The sequence below is a fragment of the Parambassis ranga genome, chromosome 13 (genome assembly GCF_900634625.1).
Source record: "Parambassis ranga chromosome 13, fParRan2.1, whole genome shotgun sequence".
Classification (NCBI taxonomy): domain Eukaryota; kingdom Metazoa; phylum Chordata; class Actinopteri; family Ambassidae; genus Parambassis; species Parambassis ranga.
In genome coordinates, this window is record NC_041033.1 from 13,378,749 (window position 1) to 13,396,433 (window position 17,685).

Below are 17,685 nucleotides of genomic sequence, written 5' to 3' on the forward strand. Positions count from 1 at the left end.
ATATTTACCCTACATTGTTTTGATGCAAGGTGCTGAATTTTGGACATTTCTGCCTTCTTTCTATGTAAAAGAACTCGATGAAACTCATGTGGAGCTTAAAGTGGAAAAACAGTAACTTCTCTTTTCAGAAAACTCGACCCTAGTCAAGTAGATTCCCAGACTGCTTTAAGCAGAAACTGTTTTGTACACAACTACACCTGGCAACCATAAATACTGTGCACGCAAATGTTGCATTGAAAATAAGAAAGCTCCAGGCTCACAGAGGCAGTGGAATAAAGTGTCTATTCACTAGAAGAAGTCACATGCTTGAATAACAAGTTGAGCTCTCTGCCCTCTGAGGATATTTTAAAAGAAGGATCCTGTTGATCTAAAGTGGCAACAGAGCAGTAGCATGAAACTCCTGTTTTCTCCTTGCTGTATTTGTGTTGCATTTACCACCATCACACTAACAACACAATGGATGTGTGAAATTGTACAGTCTATTTCTAGGCCAAGTAAGGCTCTTTAGATTTTCCTACTGTATGCCAACGTGTGACATACATGCACGTGACAGGAGAGCAGGGCGGGCCTGCAGCTGTGAAACATCTCAGACCAATCTGAGCTTCTGACAAGTGCTCAGCTCCAAAAATACCACCCAGGGTATAAGAGGTTCACCACGACACTGACTTGTGCTCATAGACCTAACAATTATTCAGCTTTTTTTAAAACTGTAATCTAACAAATAGCACACCAGAGTAAAATTCACATTTTTTATTTCCAGACAAGCTTGTACAAATATACAAGAATAAAACTGAGAATCATCCATCAGCTGTAAAGAGTTTGTGCTGTCTAACACTGAGCTCATCAGATGAAAAACTAGAGAAACCAAAGTAACAATATAAAAAGGGAAAGGTGTTTCTTTTTACAAGGATTACAGCAGATAAAACACATGAATCTATAACATCAGGGTGTGGACAACATAATTACAAACAGACAAATTGAAATGAAGTGCATTAGTGGATTTCACACAAGTCAGTAATTCACTACAATCCGTGTCTTGTTGCATAATAATTGTACATGACAGGCAACCATTCTCAAAAGCACAATTTAAATTTGATCGTTTTTAATGCCACTGAGGTAAAAAGATGATTTTTTTTATACCTGGAATACCTGGGACTTTGGTTTAAGTATTCAACGTTCTGTGTTCAGCAGCCATTTACTGTTAAATCTGTGCAGCATGTTACAGAAACCTACAGCAGTAATGCACAATAACTGCACTTGGGCCAAAACATGTAAAAGCAGTCCAGGTTTGTGTCGGAGTCTTGGGAAAGCACTGGAGAGTACTGTATGATGTTAAAAGACTTTATTGAGTATACAGACGGACAGATGTCCTCACTGCTTTGTCGAGCTGGAGGCTTCAGGTGTGCCTTTTCCTACACCTTTGCTCCTTGGTTGGTCTCTGTGAGAAACACAGACAGACAAAATTTCATTCACTTTGGTATCATATCTTAATAACAGCATCGTGTACTGAATGTGTCTTCCACTTTGTTTGTCTTTTTATCCTGATCTACAGATTCAGTATGTGTCACCTGTTGGTCTGCTCAGGGCCGGCGATGGCTGCCCGGTGAACAGCGCGGGCTTGGGGTTCCTTCAGGTGAGACATGGGTGCAGAAGGCTGAAACTTGGACACAACCTGCTGCCACTCGTCTTCAAAAGACTGTGCTTCAGCTGAAGGTGGAAAATAATTACTATGTTAGGACAGTGACTTGCAATTTGTAACTACCTTAAATTATTAGGAAGGCTTGTTGGTGGGTTAGGGAAGTCCAATAACAAAACACCACTCGGGTTCAGATCAGGGAGGCCGTTCCTCTCAATTACGCCTCTCCAGGTGTTACTGTTGTTGCCCATGTGGGTATTGAAGTCTCCCAGCAAGATGAGTCCCCGGTCGGGGCACTGTCCAGCGCCCCTCCAAAGGACTGCAAGAAGGTCTGGTACTCTGTTCAGTCCATAGGCTGAAACCACAGCGAGAGACCTCTCCCCAACTCGAAGGCGCAGGGAGGGGACCCTCTCACATACTAGGGAAAACTCACATACTGAGGCTATAAGTAAGCCCACACCAGCCTCTCACCATGGGCATCTCCAGAATAAAAGAGAGTCCAACCCCTCTCAATGAGTTGGGTTCCAGAGCCCGAGCTGTGCGTTGAGGCGAGCCCGACTATATCTAGTCGATACCGCTCAGCCTCCCGCACAAGCTCAGGCTTCTTCCCCCCCCAGCGAGGTGACATTCCATGTCCCCAGGCAGGAACTTTTTACAGAAAAACTGTACATACGTACACTCATCCATGTTCTGAAAGTCCTGGTTAAACTCCTTCTCTCCTGTTTTCTTGTTGTATTTCTTCTCAACAACGTGACCCCTGTCCTGGATGTGGTGACCGATTCTCATCTTCTGCAGGCCGCTCTCAGAGTCTTTAAGTGCTTGCTGAGTCTCTGTGATCTGGAAGGAAAAAATATGACACAACATTTTATGTTATAGTCAATTATGATACAGTAATACATGTGAATACTTACCCCTCCAGGGGCACGGCGTGTTGTTGAGGTGGCCTGGAAGACCTTAGGAGGCTCATTTCCCACTTTTGAATATGTCATCACTGACGAGGAGCTGAATGAGTGGGCGTTTGAATCTGTTGCCATGCTCCCCTAAAATACACACAGATACAGTTAAAAAAACAAAACATGTAACTCAGCAGTCTGTTTACAGGAGAACTTCAATACTGGAGTAAACTCACAAAGTTTTTGTTCATCTCCTCCATCCTGTTTCTCACGTTGGACATCATGTTGTCAATCATGCCAAAAGGGTTCATCATCATGTCCTGGGCAAACACACAACGGGAAAATAACAGTCAAGCAGCTGTGTGCATGTTCCACCTGGCCAGTGGGCATTAACAGCTCGTAAACAACTCCTTCATGTGTACAAACATGCACACACAAAATGCAGTGTGCTAAATGTGTCAAAAAGCAGTGTGCTTTCGGGGACACTGTAACCAGGGCATTCAAATTTTATCACCTCACCATGAGTGACCTACTGACATTTAAAACAAAATTACAAACCAGCACAAAATTCCTGTTTTATTTAGGAGGTTCCTAAATAATAAAAAAGCATAGCTGTATAATCAGAATACATTCACAAAATCTGTACATTAGATTTTCTGAGAGACTTCCAAAAAAAGAGCATGCACTAGCCCAATATTTGTTAGTAAAGTTACACAGCAGAGGAGTCCACTGACCGTGCTGTCCACACTGCCAAATGGCAGCAATGACCGGCTCATATCCTGAGGATTCAAACAACAGTTTAGCACATACTGTGGTACTGCATCTGAATATTTGCACACAGTATGTATATGTTTTAATTCAGGGTGTGCATCCTTCCAAGGCTGTTAGGATGAATGACTCATATGGTATCCAAGAGTTTAGGAAGGTCAGGCCTTTCATTTAAGACATGCCAATCATCTATGAGCTACATCATTTTAATTTATCCATCCATTTTTATCTAAGACCAAATATCATGTTTAAAGACCAGTGTGGAGAACTTGCCATGCCATGTCACAGTAAATTGTCAAACTGAATACAAATAAATGTCCTTCTGCTTTAGTGCTAACACTCTGCCCACTTTGGGCTACTATACAAACAACATGGCAGACGTACTCCATGGAAGTGGATCCACTTCCTAAGAAGACTACAACAATGACAATAAATAAATATAATAAAAACATGATCACAGATGCTAGTCTTTGATACTCAAGGGTAAAAAAACACCACCTGTGTCACACAATCATGCTGCCTGTCAGAAAGTGCGATATTAGCATCATACCCTAACTCTTTGATGTTCTACATGCAAATCGTGTACTTTCTGCATGTTTGGTGAGGTTGTTACCAGTAAGCTGTTAGGTTGTGTACATCAATTACTAAGCCCTTGACAGAGCCACACATGCATAGCTCTTCGTGGCCTTAAGCACAGCCATTCAAGGCCACAACCATCTGGGAGTGTGAGCACCAAAGTGCGAGGAGCATGTGAGGAGCGAGCAGCCTACTGTCAGACTGGGCCAGAACCCACAGGTGTTTGTGACCTACTGGCCCTGGGTAAGCATTTCAAAAGCCATCACTATGTGTGTCAGTTCTTTTGGCTAGGGTGTGATGTGCAGGGGTATTGTGGGTAATCAGCGGAGTGTTGAATGACTTGTGTTCCATGTGTAATTGGGTCGCATTGCCAGAGATTAGCGTGGGTTTAACACTGAAACTGAGCTTCATTCTAGGAAGGCTATGGTGGGCAGGGGTGGACCGGCCAGGACGGGGATCTGACAGGGGTCGGAGAGTCCAAGGCTGCTCTCTCAGCTCTTTTCAAAAGGTCAAGCTGATGACCCGTATCTATGAAGCCTGTCAGCCAATTTTATCCCACAGTGGCATCTATGAACTAATAAATGCCAGTTACATATCTTCCCACATTATATTTAGCCTAGGGCTGAGCAGAGGAGAGACTGAGGGCGCAGAATAAGGAACACAGACCCAGTGGTGTACACGTTACACATTATTTTAGGCTGTCTGGACTATTGACATCCCCTTTTCTGATATTGAAGCTGCCACTGTGCTCTCTAGCTCCCACTCCCCAGTGGGAGCTATGACTTAAACCAAAGTGTACACGTAAGTCAGGACAATTTTACCAAGCATGTAGAGGGCTTTTATTTCACTGCTTCCAGCAAGGGTAAGGAGACACAATATCTGACAGTGGTCACAGCCCTGCCCATTTTAATGTTACTTTTCTTCTCAATTTACAGTTGGAACATCTGACTTAAGCAGTATTAATCTGACCGAATATTAGCTTTTCCTATGCTGTTTACCCATTTTCTGAAGCCTTAGCACCAGAAAACAAACTAAAGAATCAAAGGAAGCACATGCCTGTCATTCAACAACACTTTAGTAAACAAGTGCCCAGCTGAATAAGTGCTTTGAATGGTGATATGAAGCAGTTGATATTGGCAAGCAATGGAGAAATGCAAGTCCTCATAGCAGCTTTGGAAGGTAAGACAAGGGGCTTATACCCACAGGAAATCTAATGCTTAGTAAGCTAATACAAGAGCTACAAGGCTTCCAGCATTGTATGTGTGCATTTCTGTGTGTATGCACATGCCAGTGCATCTGTGTTGTGTAACTGTGCCTCTTTGTGTATTTGTATGTATTTCAATGTGCACATTTGTGCCTGTGATATTGGGAGAGCAGTTTGAGAGAGAGCTGTCTGTCATCTAGCCACTAATGCACCAGCACTGCCAAGGCACGTTCTTCGAAACAGATGGCAGAAAAGAGCAACAATGAGAAAACAGTCATCTGAACACACATGTCTTTCTAAAGACAACAACACACAGCATCACAAACTGACCAATGCGGGGCACAACGTCTCCTTATCATCAGATAATCTAGTGTGTGAGAGATTTGAGAGAGTTGTTCTGCCAAACAGCCATGAACCTGAGCCTAACTTTTCTTTGTATTTTAATTGGGGTAAAAATAAAAGTGTTTGTTAGTGCTCCTGAAAGGCTCTGATTGTTAATGTGAGTGTATGATAACATTATGGATGGGGTTCCAGGATGGGGGGGCTTTGCTTTGAAATCTGGTGGGAGGTGAGTTGTTGCAGTTGGAAAGAATTTTTTTCAGGTAATAGAAATACACCGAAGTTATGGTTAGCTGTATCTCCAAAGGAGTCCTGCCTATATACACTACACTCTATATAATAAGTCTTTGCAGTGATTTTATAAGCTGGATGACTATTGCCAATCACAATTACGAAGAAATCCGTTAACACACCTTTTCCTGTTATTACACACGGTTGAGCAGACTGACAAAAAACCTGACAGTTCCCACTGATACCAGGCTAGAACAACAGCCTTTATCCATATCGAATCGTCAAATCTTACCACGTAGTCTACACATCTGGAGGTTTAAGAAGTTTCGTCCCTTTCAGTAACAGCAAATAATAGAACCCCTTCCTTGAAAACATTGGACTGAAACACACCTTAATAAACCAAAAAAAGTCCACCCAATGTTAAATAAAATAATAGGCTTACACTAAAAAAACACACAGTGACAGTGAGTCCCATTTGACTCACTGTCAAGCATTAGTCAAGCACTCAGAGCCCCTTCTCAGCTGTGATTAGCTAGTTAATAGCATAATGCTAATAAGAAGAAAGCAGCTAGCCTGCTGGCAATTGAGGCCCAGCTTCTGATGAAAGTCATTATCAAGGATAAATATACAGGCTCTCATGAGGTAGTGGGATTAACGCAGGTGACATGGACTAAATTTGAGTTAGCAGGGACAACTAGGCAGCGAAGGGGGAGATTTGGGATCAATGGGTGCAATGTGGCACATCAAAACTACCGTACTGGCTTTTCATTACAAGCTAGAAGAATAAACTTTAACATTTTCTAGGGCAAACGCCTGTTCCATGAGTGATCTCTGTCCTTTATATAAGATATATATAAGAAAGTTTGATTTATGTTTTATGTTTGAAGAAAGTAACACAGGGGTCACACTGCTGTGAGTGTGTATTCATGAAAACATAGTGTGTCAGTGGAACAATGCACTATAAATAGGGCTCCTCAGGGCTAGATATAACTGTCCAGAGAGGCCAAGGGGTTGCCCTCTCCACAAAACTAGAGACTCACATGGCCCCACGCAAGAGTTGAGTGAGTGAGGTTGCCAGTGAGTACAGCTTCCACCATAACCTTTAGTAAACCTTCTCCAATCACTCCTATAAGGTTATAAACCCATGAGAGTATCATTAGATGTATGAGAAAGGATATGTATGGTGTGTGTGTGTGTGTGTGTGTGTGTACAGAGCTGTAAAAGGAGTGCCTTTTCAACTGATGTCCTCACCCTGTGTTCGTTTCTCAGGGATGGCCCAGGATGTTCTATTGCATTGCGGCCACGGTTTCTTTCATCCATTATACTCGGCATTAAGGACCCACCCAATGGCTCAGAGAAGCTGCGCATCATCTGCCGCATGTGCTCCCTGTGTGCGCGGAATGGATCCCTGTAGAGGAGGAAAAGAAAGTGAACACAAAGTACAAAACCCACATTCACAGATCAACTCTGCATGATGTCAAAAGTAATTTTAAATGCAAGAAACAGAGACATCTGAATACAAGTCACTCTATATTTGAGAGTGACTTGACACATTAGCATGGAGCTCATTAGTGATAAATTCCTCAATGAACACAACACACCGAAAAAAGAAGCAGCCCTAAAATAATAACAGACACCCATTAACAGTCGCCTTAAGAAGTCGGGTCAAGTGTGGCCACACTAACTCAGCAGGCATCCACTCATATATCATATGTCATGTGTCATACTTCAATGTCAAACACGAACACATTATTAGTAAATATTTAAATGTTATTTTTTATTTTCTGCTATAATGACAAAACCTGCATGAAACCACCCACATCAGGTCACTGCATTTAAAGATTACTTTTCAACACGCAATATAAGAATTACTTTACAGTCTTTATAGTAGCCCTTACATGGTAGCTTAGCAGGGGTTGCTAAAAAACATATTTAAAACTATACTAAACCCGGCAAAACAACACAAGAAAAACAACACAAGTTGGTCAGCCAGCCAATAAAGGGACAGACCCCTTGAGTTGGAAGCTAATGTATTATCAGGTTACACATTTAACTATTCGAGAAAGTTCGACATAACAAATTAAACTGCGAATGTGCCGTTTTAACATGTCTGATCAATTCAATGTGGAATTGGTGTTTTATGCAGTAGCTTGTGCTTAAATGTGGCAGTATTGTAAAACTTTGATAGTAGGCTAAGAGCCAACATCTAAATGTAAAGTCAAAACATTCAAACTAAATAACGATTAAGTGAGGCTTTTAGGCTACTCACGAGAAGAACGGATCCTCATCAAAATCCCTGGGAACGCTGTTGAACATTTCTACAGTTTTAAACACAAAGTAAGAGAAGCCTTATCAAGATGTTCAGCTAAATAAATCCGCCGCAGGAGTCCCCCCTGCACCGCAGCTCAGGCTCTGTGGTATCACTACACAAGAGGTCGCCGCAAACACCAGAATCAAAGTCACTGGTCACTGTGACAACGGCCATGTGACGCGAATCCGGCCTTCCTATTGGCTCGTTAATTCAAACGCTCCCAACAGGTTCCCTCCGTCGATGGGTGTTGTGGGTGGCTGCCATGGCAACGCAACTCTAGTAATTTCTTGTAAAAGTCTTATTTTCCTGTCTAAACTGTGCAAAAAAACATGCTGTGTGCTCATATCTTACCACACATAGGCTTATAACATTTATAGAATAATTTATACACAAAAATAAAAAAGTTCAATGAATGTTAAAACTTTAGATAAGGACACTTTTACAGTTAAATTAGGGACTGCTGGGTTCCCTTTGCCAATAGTAGACAGCAAAGATTTCAAACCTTTAGTCAACACATGTGAGAACGCATATTTCACACACTCACACAGCTGGGTTTAATGTGTGCCTTATTGAATCACTTGTTCATTCTTATTTATTATGTTATTACAACACAGACTATTTGAAGGGTGCAGGAGAAGTGACACACTGTGTCCTCGGCTCAGTATAGGTTTACCATGTGGCAGCTCCACAAATAGGCCTGAGTGTGGACTCTATACACTGCTGCAAACCTCTGCTCAAACAGGGACACAACACTGGAAAAAGAGAAATCACAAAGTAGCAAAGTTCAATGCGGTTGGGAATGAAAATAATTCTTTCTTATGTCAATCCCTGATCCAGACAAAACAGATATACAAATGTGCCAGGTAGTGTTGAGAAGTTGTTTGTTTATTACTATCTTGCAAAAGCTCAACAAAACAGTTCTCACCTTTATTAACCATCTACAAAAAGGGAAAAAGCATCAAATGCTTCAACAGAACACCTTATATTCCCTTCACAAAACAAATGATGCCAAATAAAGAAAAACTGTTTATTTGGTTAATTTTGATAAAGGTAATGAGCACATCAGGACCAAAAACTGTCTATGGGTCTGTGTAATAATACAAAAAACAATTAGTGGAAGTGGTGTCAAATGAAATATCAACAGCAATGAATCAACAGAATAAAGGAGGCATAGGATGTGAGCTGAAACTGTCCAGGAAGAATGGTCGGGGGTTCCTTCAAATCACAGGACTTCCCATGAGCCTCTCTTGTCGCAGTGCAACCAGTCTGTTTAGCCACAGCTCCTCTGCCTTCTCTTTGTCCATGAACAGCTGCAGAACAGTGCAGAGAGGACATGTCAGTCTGTCTGACCAAGAAATGTCAACATCAATTCAAAGAAATATAAGGAAAAGCTGCTCATATGTTATCATTTACTGGAGGACTCATACATGCACACTATAAACCAGTTTGACATTCAGTAGAAGCCATAAGACAACAGCCTATGGTGCTTAAGGTGAAGATGGGTGCACAAGTATACGCTTCCACTTTAAACCTTTTTTTTAATCACTAGGTGCAGTGTAAGCAGTGTTCCACAGTCCACCAGCTCCTTGTGACAGTAACTGTAGTAGTAACTGTTATGGCTGCTCAGTCCTACCTTCCAAACCTCTTACCTCTGATGGAAATAAGTTAGCTCTCTTTCCCTGTGAGTTGTCAGCACTGAACAAAGGCACCCAATGTGACCTCGGTAATGATGCTATAACACTAGAGTTACAGCATCATTTTTTAATCATATATAACTCATCTGTGGGCCTCTGTGCGTAAGCCTTTTGATGGGAAAGTATGTGTGTGAGGCGGCATGTGACTTGTATTCAACGTAGTACATCACCGGCTGTAATCATATTGATTGTAAAAGGGCTATAAAACTGCTGCTGCTGCATGTGTCTGATGAATGAAGGCATCTGTTTATTAAGAAGTAACATAATGACTATGAGGCCGAGGATCACGGCACTGAGACATAGGAGAAAATTGGAAGATTATTTCTATATACACTGTGTGTGTTTGTGCAAGGAACAATGTTGACACGCTGGCTATGTGTACATACTGCACTATGTGATGATGTGTGTCTATTATTATGCAGATTGTTGAGTAAACACAGGCACATCAATCCTCCGTCCTTAACCTACGCTGCTTCCAGCTGCACCACGTGTTGTCTGTGTGTTAGATTCAACAGCAGTGAGTTCTTGTCTGTCGGCCCTGTGCCGGTGTCATGGCGCTAATGAGGCTGTGTGTGTGGGATGACAGTATCTGAGCTGGGCTAATGGGACTCATCTGTTCTAATTGGAAGTGGAGCTGGGGCCGGGGCCCGCCTGGGGCATATTGCTACCATACATCAGCCTGTCTGAGGGTGTGTGTGCATTGAACTCCAGGGGGGATGTTGTGCATGCGTGTGTGTGTGTGTGTAAGGGGGTTATCTGCATACGTCAGGGCATAACTTAGTTTCCCCCAGTAGAGATAGATGACTGGGAAGCCCCAGGGAGCGTTATTGGAGTTTAAAGTTTTCCTTCTCGTTTTTCATCATTGGTCTGCAGTCAGAGGAGGAGGTGATGTTAGGAGGCTATAAACTGTTCAACTGCAGTATCCTGCATGATGTGAAGCACTGTATCAGAATATGCTTAAGTGGTGGTGGAGAGAGACTTTTAAAAAGAAAGAGTTGACCAAGTTTGGCCATCAGTCAAAAACCTAAAGCATCATAGGAGATAGTTGAATCAACCTCAGCGTGCCTGCCTGAGGACTGCTAAGTCCTTTTTGGCCCAGAGGCCGGTAAAGAGTTGGCTTGGGGTGATGAAGTGAACTTACATTAGGATGGGCAAGTGTGTCACTGTCATTGTAGACTATGGACATGGGAAGAGTGATGTCCTGAGAAGAGGGCCTCTCTGACTCCAGCTTCACCTCCACTGGCTCAGTCTGTGAACAAAGGATTATACAAAAACATTGAAAAGTGTGTCACACTCAATTTAAAATGAGCACAATGAAAACAGTCAGGCTACAGAAGCCTGATAAAAAAGTTAAGTTGCCACCTCATAACTGTATGTCTTTACTTTACCCTAGGATTTCAGTGAAGTTGATGTTGCACATAGTATTGTGTTTTTTGATTTATTTTGATTTTGACTGATTTACTGGTGACACATTACCAAAAAAATGACAAAATAATCCTCCATCACAAAGCCAGCTTGTCCTTATTGTCATACAGTGCAAAAAAAAGTTTTACAGTAGTAAAACAACAAAAAAAATGTGTTATATTGTATTTTGTTGCTATAGAGCAGCAATATATCACATACAAAGTTCATTGTTTAGTATAGAAATATAGACATATAACAGTGTGTTGTGTATGCAATATGACATTTGTCCAGCAGATGGCAGAGAATGAGTAGCTTATGCAATAAAACTGTCAAAGGCAAAGTTCAGATACAAATCAGCCTGTATCCTGAATCTTATATCTCCATTGATCCATCTATCAGTGTATGTAATCAGTCAGTGAAATGTATATAAATATTTACATGCTCTCCTCACCTCAGCCGCCTTATATGTTGTTTTGTCAACATTCTAAACCATTCAGTGTGGTTGGAACCGTTTTTTTATAAGAATAAACATAAGCACATATATGAGCTTGTATTTACACTGGTTATTACACTTCTGAATATTAAAACATTCAGCCTTGTGGCAGGTTTGTCAGTGGAAAAACAACATTATGCACATTTTGCAGATACAGCTGAGGATTTTTTATTTTTTATTCACAAACTTGAAATAACAACAAAGTCTCTGTGCCCCCCCTCATGTTGCCATCTGTAGAGACCAAGCTAAAAGAAGGAAATGTGATATTTAGAATGACTCTTCCTCCATTCCTGGGGGTATTCCTGAAAGCTATAATAAGCCCCATATTTGAACGGACGGCCTGTTCCCCTTGTTGTACTTGATAAGGAAGAAATATCAAAAAAGAATATTTTGCCAAGTCCATTCATGCTTCAAACACTCATAATACCAGCCCCAGAGCAAATGTTTACACAGTTGGAAAAAAAATCTATTTAAAATTCATTTGGCAGGATACAAAAAGTGAGCGAGATCTAAAACACACTGACTAATAAGCATGGTGATGTGCCAGATATCAGATAGTATAACTAGTCATTACGTTCCTTGGGAACGTTATGCTGAATATACATTCTAATGAATGCAGCTCGCTTAAAAGGAAAAGCATTTTGAAGAGTTAGTGTAGAAGATATTAAAGATTTCACTTGGGGTCTCCTCATTAACAGCTGATTTAAATTTATTAAAAGTCACAACTCATAGCTAAATGGTTATTAATTCCAAAACCAAACAAACTTTTTAAGCACATATTCTTAAGCAATAACAACATGGGGACACATTTCAGTTATAGGCAAACATTATTTTAACACAGTTTAGTTGCAGAGATGTGTCACAGTGTACAGTATATTTATGCACCTTTTCTTTAATCGCAAGACAATAAAATACAGTACAGTAACTGTATTTTGTTAAAATTTGAATATTCAGAATCTCTGAAATGTAAGTATTTCTGGAGTTTAATGAGAACTCGCTGGTTGACTGCAGCTACATGTTTTAGCCATAATTGAATCATGAAACTAAAGGGTCAAAAATTACAACATTAGAACATGTATGATGTGGAACATGTATATTTTGGTGTTATTTCCATCAAATAATGCAAACTAGTTTGTTAGTGATGCATTACACTTGTATATTTACTCCAGTGTTGCATGGAATAAGTTACAACTTATAAGTATGGATGTGTATTCGAAATATTTGACCAATGAGGAAAATGCTGTAAAAACTTGTAAGGAGTTGTAAAACATTTAGTCAAAGCTAAATTATACTTAAAGTAATACCATTTCTATTCTTCAACATGTTTTATGATGTATTTACAGGATTTTTACTGTAGGTGCTCTTATGGGCAACTTGATGTGCTCATTATGTAAAAAGTTGCATCAGAGTCTGCCTCAGGAACAATCATGTGCAGTCTGTCTCTGCCAATGCAGACTGTGACCACATGGGTCCTGACCTTTGTCAGACTCACCAATATATGTCCCAAACATCTGTGTAGGTTTGCTGTCACATGTTGTCGCCTATCTTTTTAAAACAGCCATGAGCCCCAACAAATCTAATTCCTGCTCCTTCAGAGAGAGAGGGGAACATTTCAATAATGACTTCTGTGTTTTGTCTGCATCTGCACAACCAGAGGGGGGAGAAAGAGACAGAAAAAGAGGGAGACTGCTGCCTGCTGTGGCTTTTGTGTGGGTGCTGCCGCTTTGGAGGCGGCGAACAGTGGAGCGTCTGATGAAACCCGTCTCAGGTTGGGAACAAACGGCGCTGAATGGGAATGTTTGATTTGGTCTGGGCTGTCTCTGGACAGACGGCACAGCATTGCAGAGAGGGAAATTCAATAAGAGACAGAGTGAAAAGCGTACAGAGAGTGAGGGGCCGGGAGAGAAAGACAGACAGAACGCACCTTTATATCATCCCTGGATGATTTGAAAGCCTGAGGAACAAAGGAATCACTCTCGATGGCCTCAATGTCCTTTATCCTTCGCACTTGCTCCTCCAGAGAAGTTCCCTCTGAAACACATGTTACACAGAAGGAAGCTATGAACAAAGGCGCGCGCACAGAAGAAGACACACATGTTCAGAGTGTCAGCCATCCCTTGTCATGTTCTGAAAGGGACCAGATTTCATTTGGATTGGGCTATCTCTCTGTATTATGCCCGTTGACACATACAATATGAAATATCTGACATTACCCTATTTTAATCTTGGCCTCCATGAAAAAAGAACTCTTGCTTAGCCAAGGGCATGGAGTTCCAACAAAAGGCAAAAATAAGGGAAAAATACTAACAGGATAATAGCCAGACAGTGAATTACATTCAGATAATGCATTCTAAAATAATCAAAATATGAACACAAACTCACTGCAATGAAATTTCATTATGGAGACTAAATGTGATTAGGTTTCATACAGTTTTCATGTATCAGAAAGTATTTTTTGCTCATAGCGCATCCAATCAAAGAAAAAGACACAAAAAGGGTTCCCAATAAATTACTCTTATATAAACACATCAGGATTCTGCATATCAGATCATAAATCACTTCAAGAATTCGAGAGGAGTCTTTGAAGCGTAGGAGGGCAAAAAATAGGTGTGCCAGGAAAGTTAGCGACAGAGAAGAAGAAAAAAAAATAAAAAATAAAATACAAAGTCTGAATGCTCCTATTCTTCTCTGGCTGTCAATCTTTCTACTGATCAGTCAATATTCATCCCTCTCTCCCCCATCCATCCGTCCTCTCCTGCACGCTCCCATCTCTCTATCTGTCAATCCAGCAGACATCCATGTTGCTCTGCTGCACTGATGTAGGCTGTGTCATGAAAACAAGTACACAAATGGAGAGACACACTCATACACAGACACACAGAAAATGGGATACAAGACTTGGATTACAAGTACTCCCACATGTTCATGTGTTCGCAAACTTACATACTCATGGCTTGCATAAATTTGTACATGCAGTATAGTTATGCTATTCGCACACACACACACACACTGCAATTCAAGCTAATAGCAGGAATTAATTCAATCCATTAGCGGCTACAGAAAGGGTGTCATAACAGATCTGCATAGTCCCGGTGTTTAATGAATAAATGAATATTTGTTCCAGCGTTCACAGTGAAGCGTCACATGCTTCACACACACACATTATTATAGTTCATAATAGCACTCAAACAAACTCAGTTTTGATTTTAATGCAGTGCAGGATTGGACAACTGAGTGACAAGTGGAATTAAGCCTTCCTATATGACAGACTATCAGCTTGTCATCCAGTGCAGGAAGATGTGAGCAGAGAAGCAACGCACAGCAGCTCCAAAAATAGTCATTACCTTGACTGGGTTCTAGATGAAGTCTGAACACTGGCCTAATATCCTCCTGGAAACTGTGGCCTGTCCTTCACACCACTATCACCACTGCATGAGAATGTATGTGTGTGTGCATGAATGAAAACTAATGCCAAACAATTAATTCAGCACCATTAATTCACTTTTTCAATTACCTTCTCTGCTGTCCTTTGAGCGTGAATGCCCTACACAAACAATTACACCACAGACATGTATCCACACACACACACCTCCCCATATCTGCTAGCATCTCCTTGGCAGGCCCGTCTGTTGCTGGGCTGTCCGTGCGCGCTGCAGGAATCCATTAAGGCCTCAGACTTTTTGACAAACACATTATTGGTAGATAAAATGACTTCCATATGCTGTTTGTCAGATGTCAGCGGGAAAAGATATGTATTTCATGAGAAAATCAAAAATAATGGACTTTGAGTGCAGGCCTAGGAAGCTTAGAGGCAGACAAAAATCAATACTCTAGCTGGGGGAGCGCACTCTGCAGCTCGGAGAGGTCAAAGTTGATATTTAATATTGACACATTATCTGGAAAATTAATTTAACAGGTTGACTGCATTGTCACCGCATTAGGAACACTTCTCTGTCCGTGATGAGAGGAGGATAAAGTGAAAGCTCAGAGAGACTAAACAGACACAGAGAGGAAAGGGGACAAAGGAAGATAGAATTAAATGTACAGAAGGCACTTCTTTTGATTTGATTATTTGTTATCTCAGCTGCATTTATACACTTATATATCACTTCTGGGAACCACTTTCTTTGAAACTTTTGTTTCTATAGATTTAAATAATGCATAGTGACTAAGTAATGTATGTCAATGTGTGTTTGTGTCCCTGCACAATTATGGTTATGCATGTGTGTGCTCCTGTATAAAAGAGAGGAGTCAGAAAACTCACTTGCCATCTCATTACTGAAATTAGTTAGATAGACAGAGGTGCTGATGAGTGGCTCAGGATCAATAGGCTATTGTTCTCTCTAAATAGCTGTTTGTCCACTTCATTGATTAAGACCCGAAGACGGAGAGAGAAAATCAAACCAGCCAATGGAAACACATTTCAGCTCATCTTCCTTCAGCCTTGAAGAGGACAGCCGTTGCACAGCAGCAGTTACACATGCAGGCCAGAAGAGGGGGCTGTTCAACAACACATGTCCACATGTGTGAGCTCGGGCCTTAAGGCTATGGCTGTGTTCTCTGTATACTTGACTTTGGTCTACAGTTTGTCAATCAAGAGCAGCCGAGCTGAATATATTGCTGCTGCTGATTAATTCCAGTAATTGACTGCACTAGTGTGCCAGCTAAATTACCGCAGCGCTGTTGTTGTTTTGAGAGGAAAATATAAATTAAAGGAAAACTAACTGCTGGCTTTATTAGGGTCTTGCAAGTTGTGGCAGATCTTTGACAGTGTCTTGGAATTATATGGCAAACAAAGAACTTTAAATGAATGTTTACAAGTGACTATGGTAAGTATATTTACAATATTAAATATAATCTGGTCAGTTAAAGAATATTTTCAAACTGTCAAAGAAAAACTCACAATTACGTTCTAATTTAATTTTAAAACACCATTTTGCTTGTTTTTTGACCATGAAACAAACTCCACCTCCTGATCAACAATTTAAGTTTTGCCTGGCTTTCACGAGTGTGTGTATGTGCATGCAGAAAGCAGCATCTCTTGGTTTCCCAGGTTTCAATAATGTGCCTTCCCCTCCTCTGCCCCCCTACCTCTCTCCCTGCACCGTGGTAAAGATGTGTAATTCAATGCTCAATTTAGGCCTGTCTCAGTGGAGATTTTTTTGCCTGCTAATTGATAGAAATTAAGCCATTAATCAAGCCACTAGCCATCATTCAGCCCAAGGAAGATGAATACAAACTTTCATAATAACCACCTTCCCCATTTTAGCCCTCATTAGCATTAATTTTTAATGTAATTATGCTATTCTTTTACACTGAGCTCATAAATTACTGCTCTTTTGTTGCTGGCTGGCCTTGTAAAATCCAAAGTAATGCTTTGTAGTCTGATCTTTAAGGCAATTACTGGCTTCTTCACTCTTTTATCTCCCTGCATTTCCAATAACCTGCTCTCTAATGATTTATCTCCGCTGTACCCCCTTCCCCATCCTGCCACCCCCACCCCAATCCCCTTCCCCGCTCTTTCTCTCTCTCTGCACCAGCGGCCAACTGCCCTGCTGCCAGCCTCCACCTCCAATCCCCCATCCGCCCACATTCTCCCCATCTCTCTACAGCAGCCCTAGATACATTGGGGATACACGCAAACACATGCACGGATGCTTGCTTCCACCAGCTTAACTATATTAACACACGTGTATGAGTGTGTGTGTGTGTGTGTGCAGTAAGTTGGTTTACTATCTCCTTTAGTCATTTTCCAGCTTCATTAGTGAATATCCAGCTCCAGCAATTGCGACAAGTCCTGGGGAATGCCAAGGTAAGAGACTGGCGCTACATCGCACTCTCTCTCTCTCTCTCCTGGCTGGTCTCTTGTGGGTCTTACCTGTAGGCTAGCTGCTCTTGTTTATGTAACCCCTGAGCTGAGTAAACGCATGTGTACACACACGCAGACACACACTCTTGCAGAGCTTGGCATCAAACAGCTGAGTTAAGCTTAGCAGGGCTGTGTGCTAGGGGCGATAGAGGGGCTCCAGTCTGGCCCTGTTTCTCAGCAGCAGCATCCTGGCTGCATCAAAGTCTTTACTGTATGATTCTCCGGGCCCAAACAACAGGCTGCTCCAATGCAGGACTGGGAATTGCA

At 41.4% G+C, this 17,685-nt stretch overlaps 2 protein-coding genes across 3 annotated transcripts in view; both read right to left on the reverse strand.

The window, feature by feature from the left end:
- Window positions 1-1,327: 1,327 nt before the first annotated feature.
- On the reverse strand, window positions 1,328-8,084 carry mlf1 (myeloid leukemia factor 1). Of its 2 annotated transcripts, XM_028420283.1 has the most exons (8): window positions 7,917-8,084; window positions 6,899-7,055; window positions 3,264-3,308; window positions 2,766-2,849; window positions 2,548-2,676; window positions 2,314-2,473; window positions 1,569-1,707; window positions 1,328-1,438 (listed from the first exon to the last, which is right to left on the reverse strand). In XM_028420283.1, exons 1-8 carry the CDS (start codon window positions 7,961-7,963, stop codon window positions 1,372-1,374), a joined length of 828 nt encoding a protein of 275 aa, XP_028276084.1. In that variant the 5' UTR covers window positions 7,964-8,084; the 3' UTR covers window positions 1,328-1,371. The 2 variants fall into 2 exon arrangements, with proteins under 2 accessions (XP_028276084.1, XP_028276085.1); XM_028420284.1 differs by lacking the exon at window positions 3,264-3,308 and having other exon boundaries at window positions 7,917-8,083.
- Window positions 8,085-8,847: 763 nt separating this feature from the next.
- The window catches only part of rsrc1 (arginine/serine-rich coiled-coil 1), a 97,002-nt gene continuing 88,164 nt past the window's right edge, over window positions 8,848-17,685 (reverse strand). The window contains exons 8-10 of the mRNA XM_028419755.1: window positions 13,474-13,580; window positions 10,794-10,901; window positions 8,848-9,268 (exon numbers count right to left, since the gene is read on the reverse strand). Coding sequence (XP_028275556.1) covers window positions 9,176-9,268; window positions 10,794-10,901; window positions 13,474-13,580 — 308 coding nt within the window. The 3' untranslated portion in view covers window positions 8,848-9,175. The remainder of the gene's footprint in view (window positions 9,269-10,793; window positions 10,902-13,473; window positions 13,581-17,685) is intronic.

Bases quoted from the DNA above. Each gene is read 5' to 3' on its own strand.
- mlf1 (XM_028420283.1), bottom strand. From the start codon at position 7,963: ATGTTCAACAGCGTTCCCAGGGATTTTGATGAGGATCCGTTCTTCTC. The intron at 3,309-6,898 runs GTGAGGACATCA...TTGAATCCTCAG, and splicing joins CCCTGAGAAACGAACACAGG to GATATGAGCCGGTCATTGCT. The intron at 1,708-2,313 runs GTACGTATGTAC...TTCCACCTTCAG, and splicing joins CTTTCAGAACATGGATGAGT to CTGAAGCACAGTCTTTTGAA.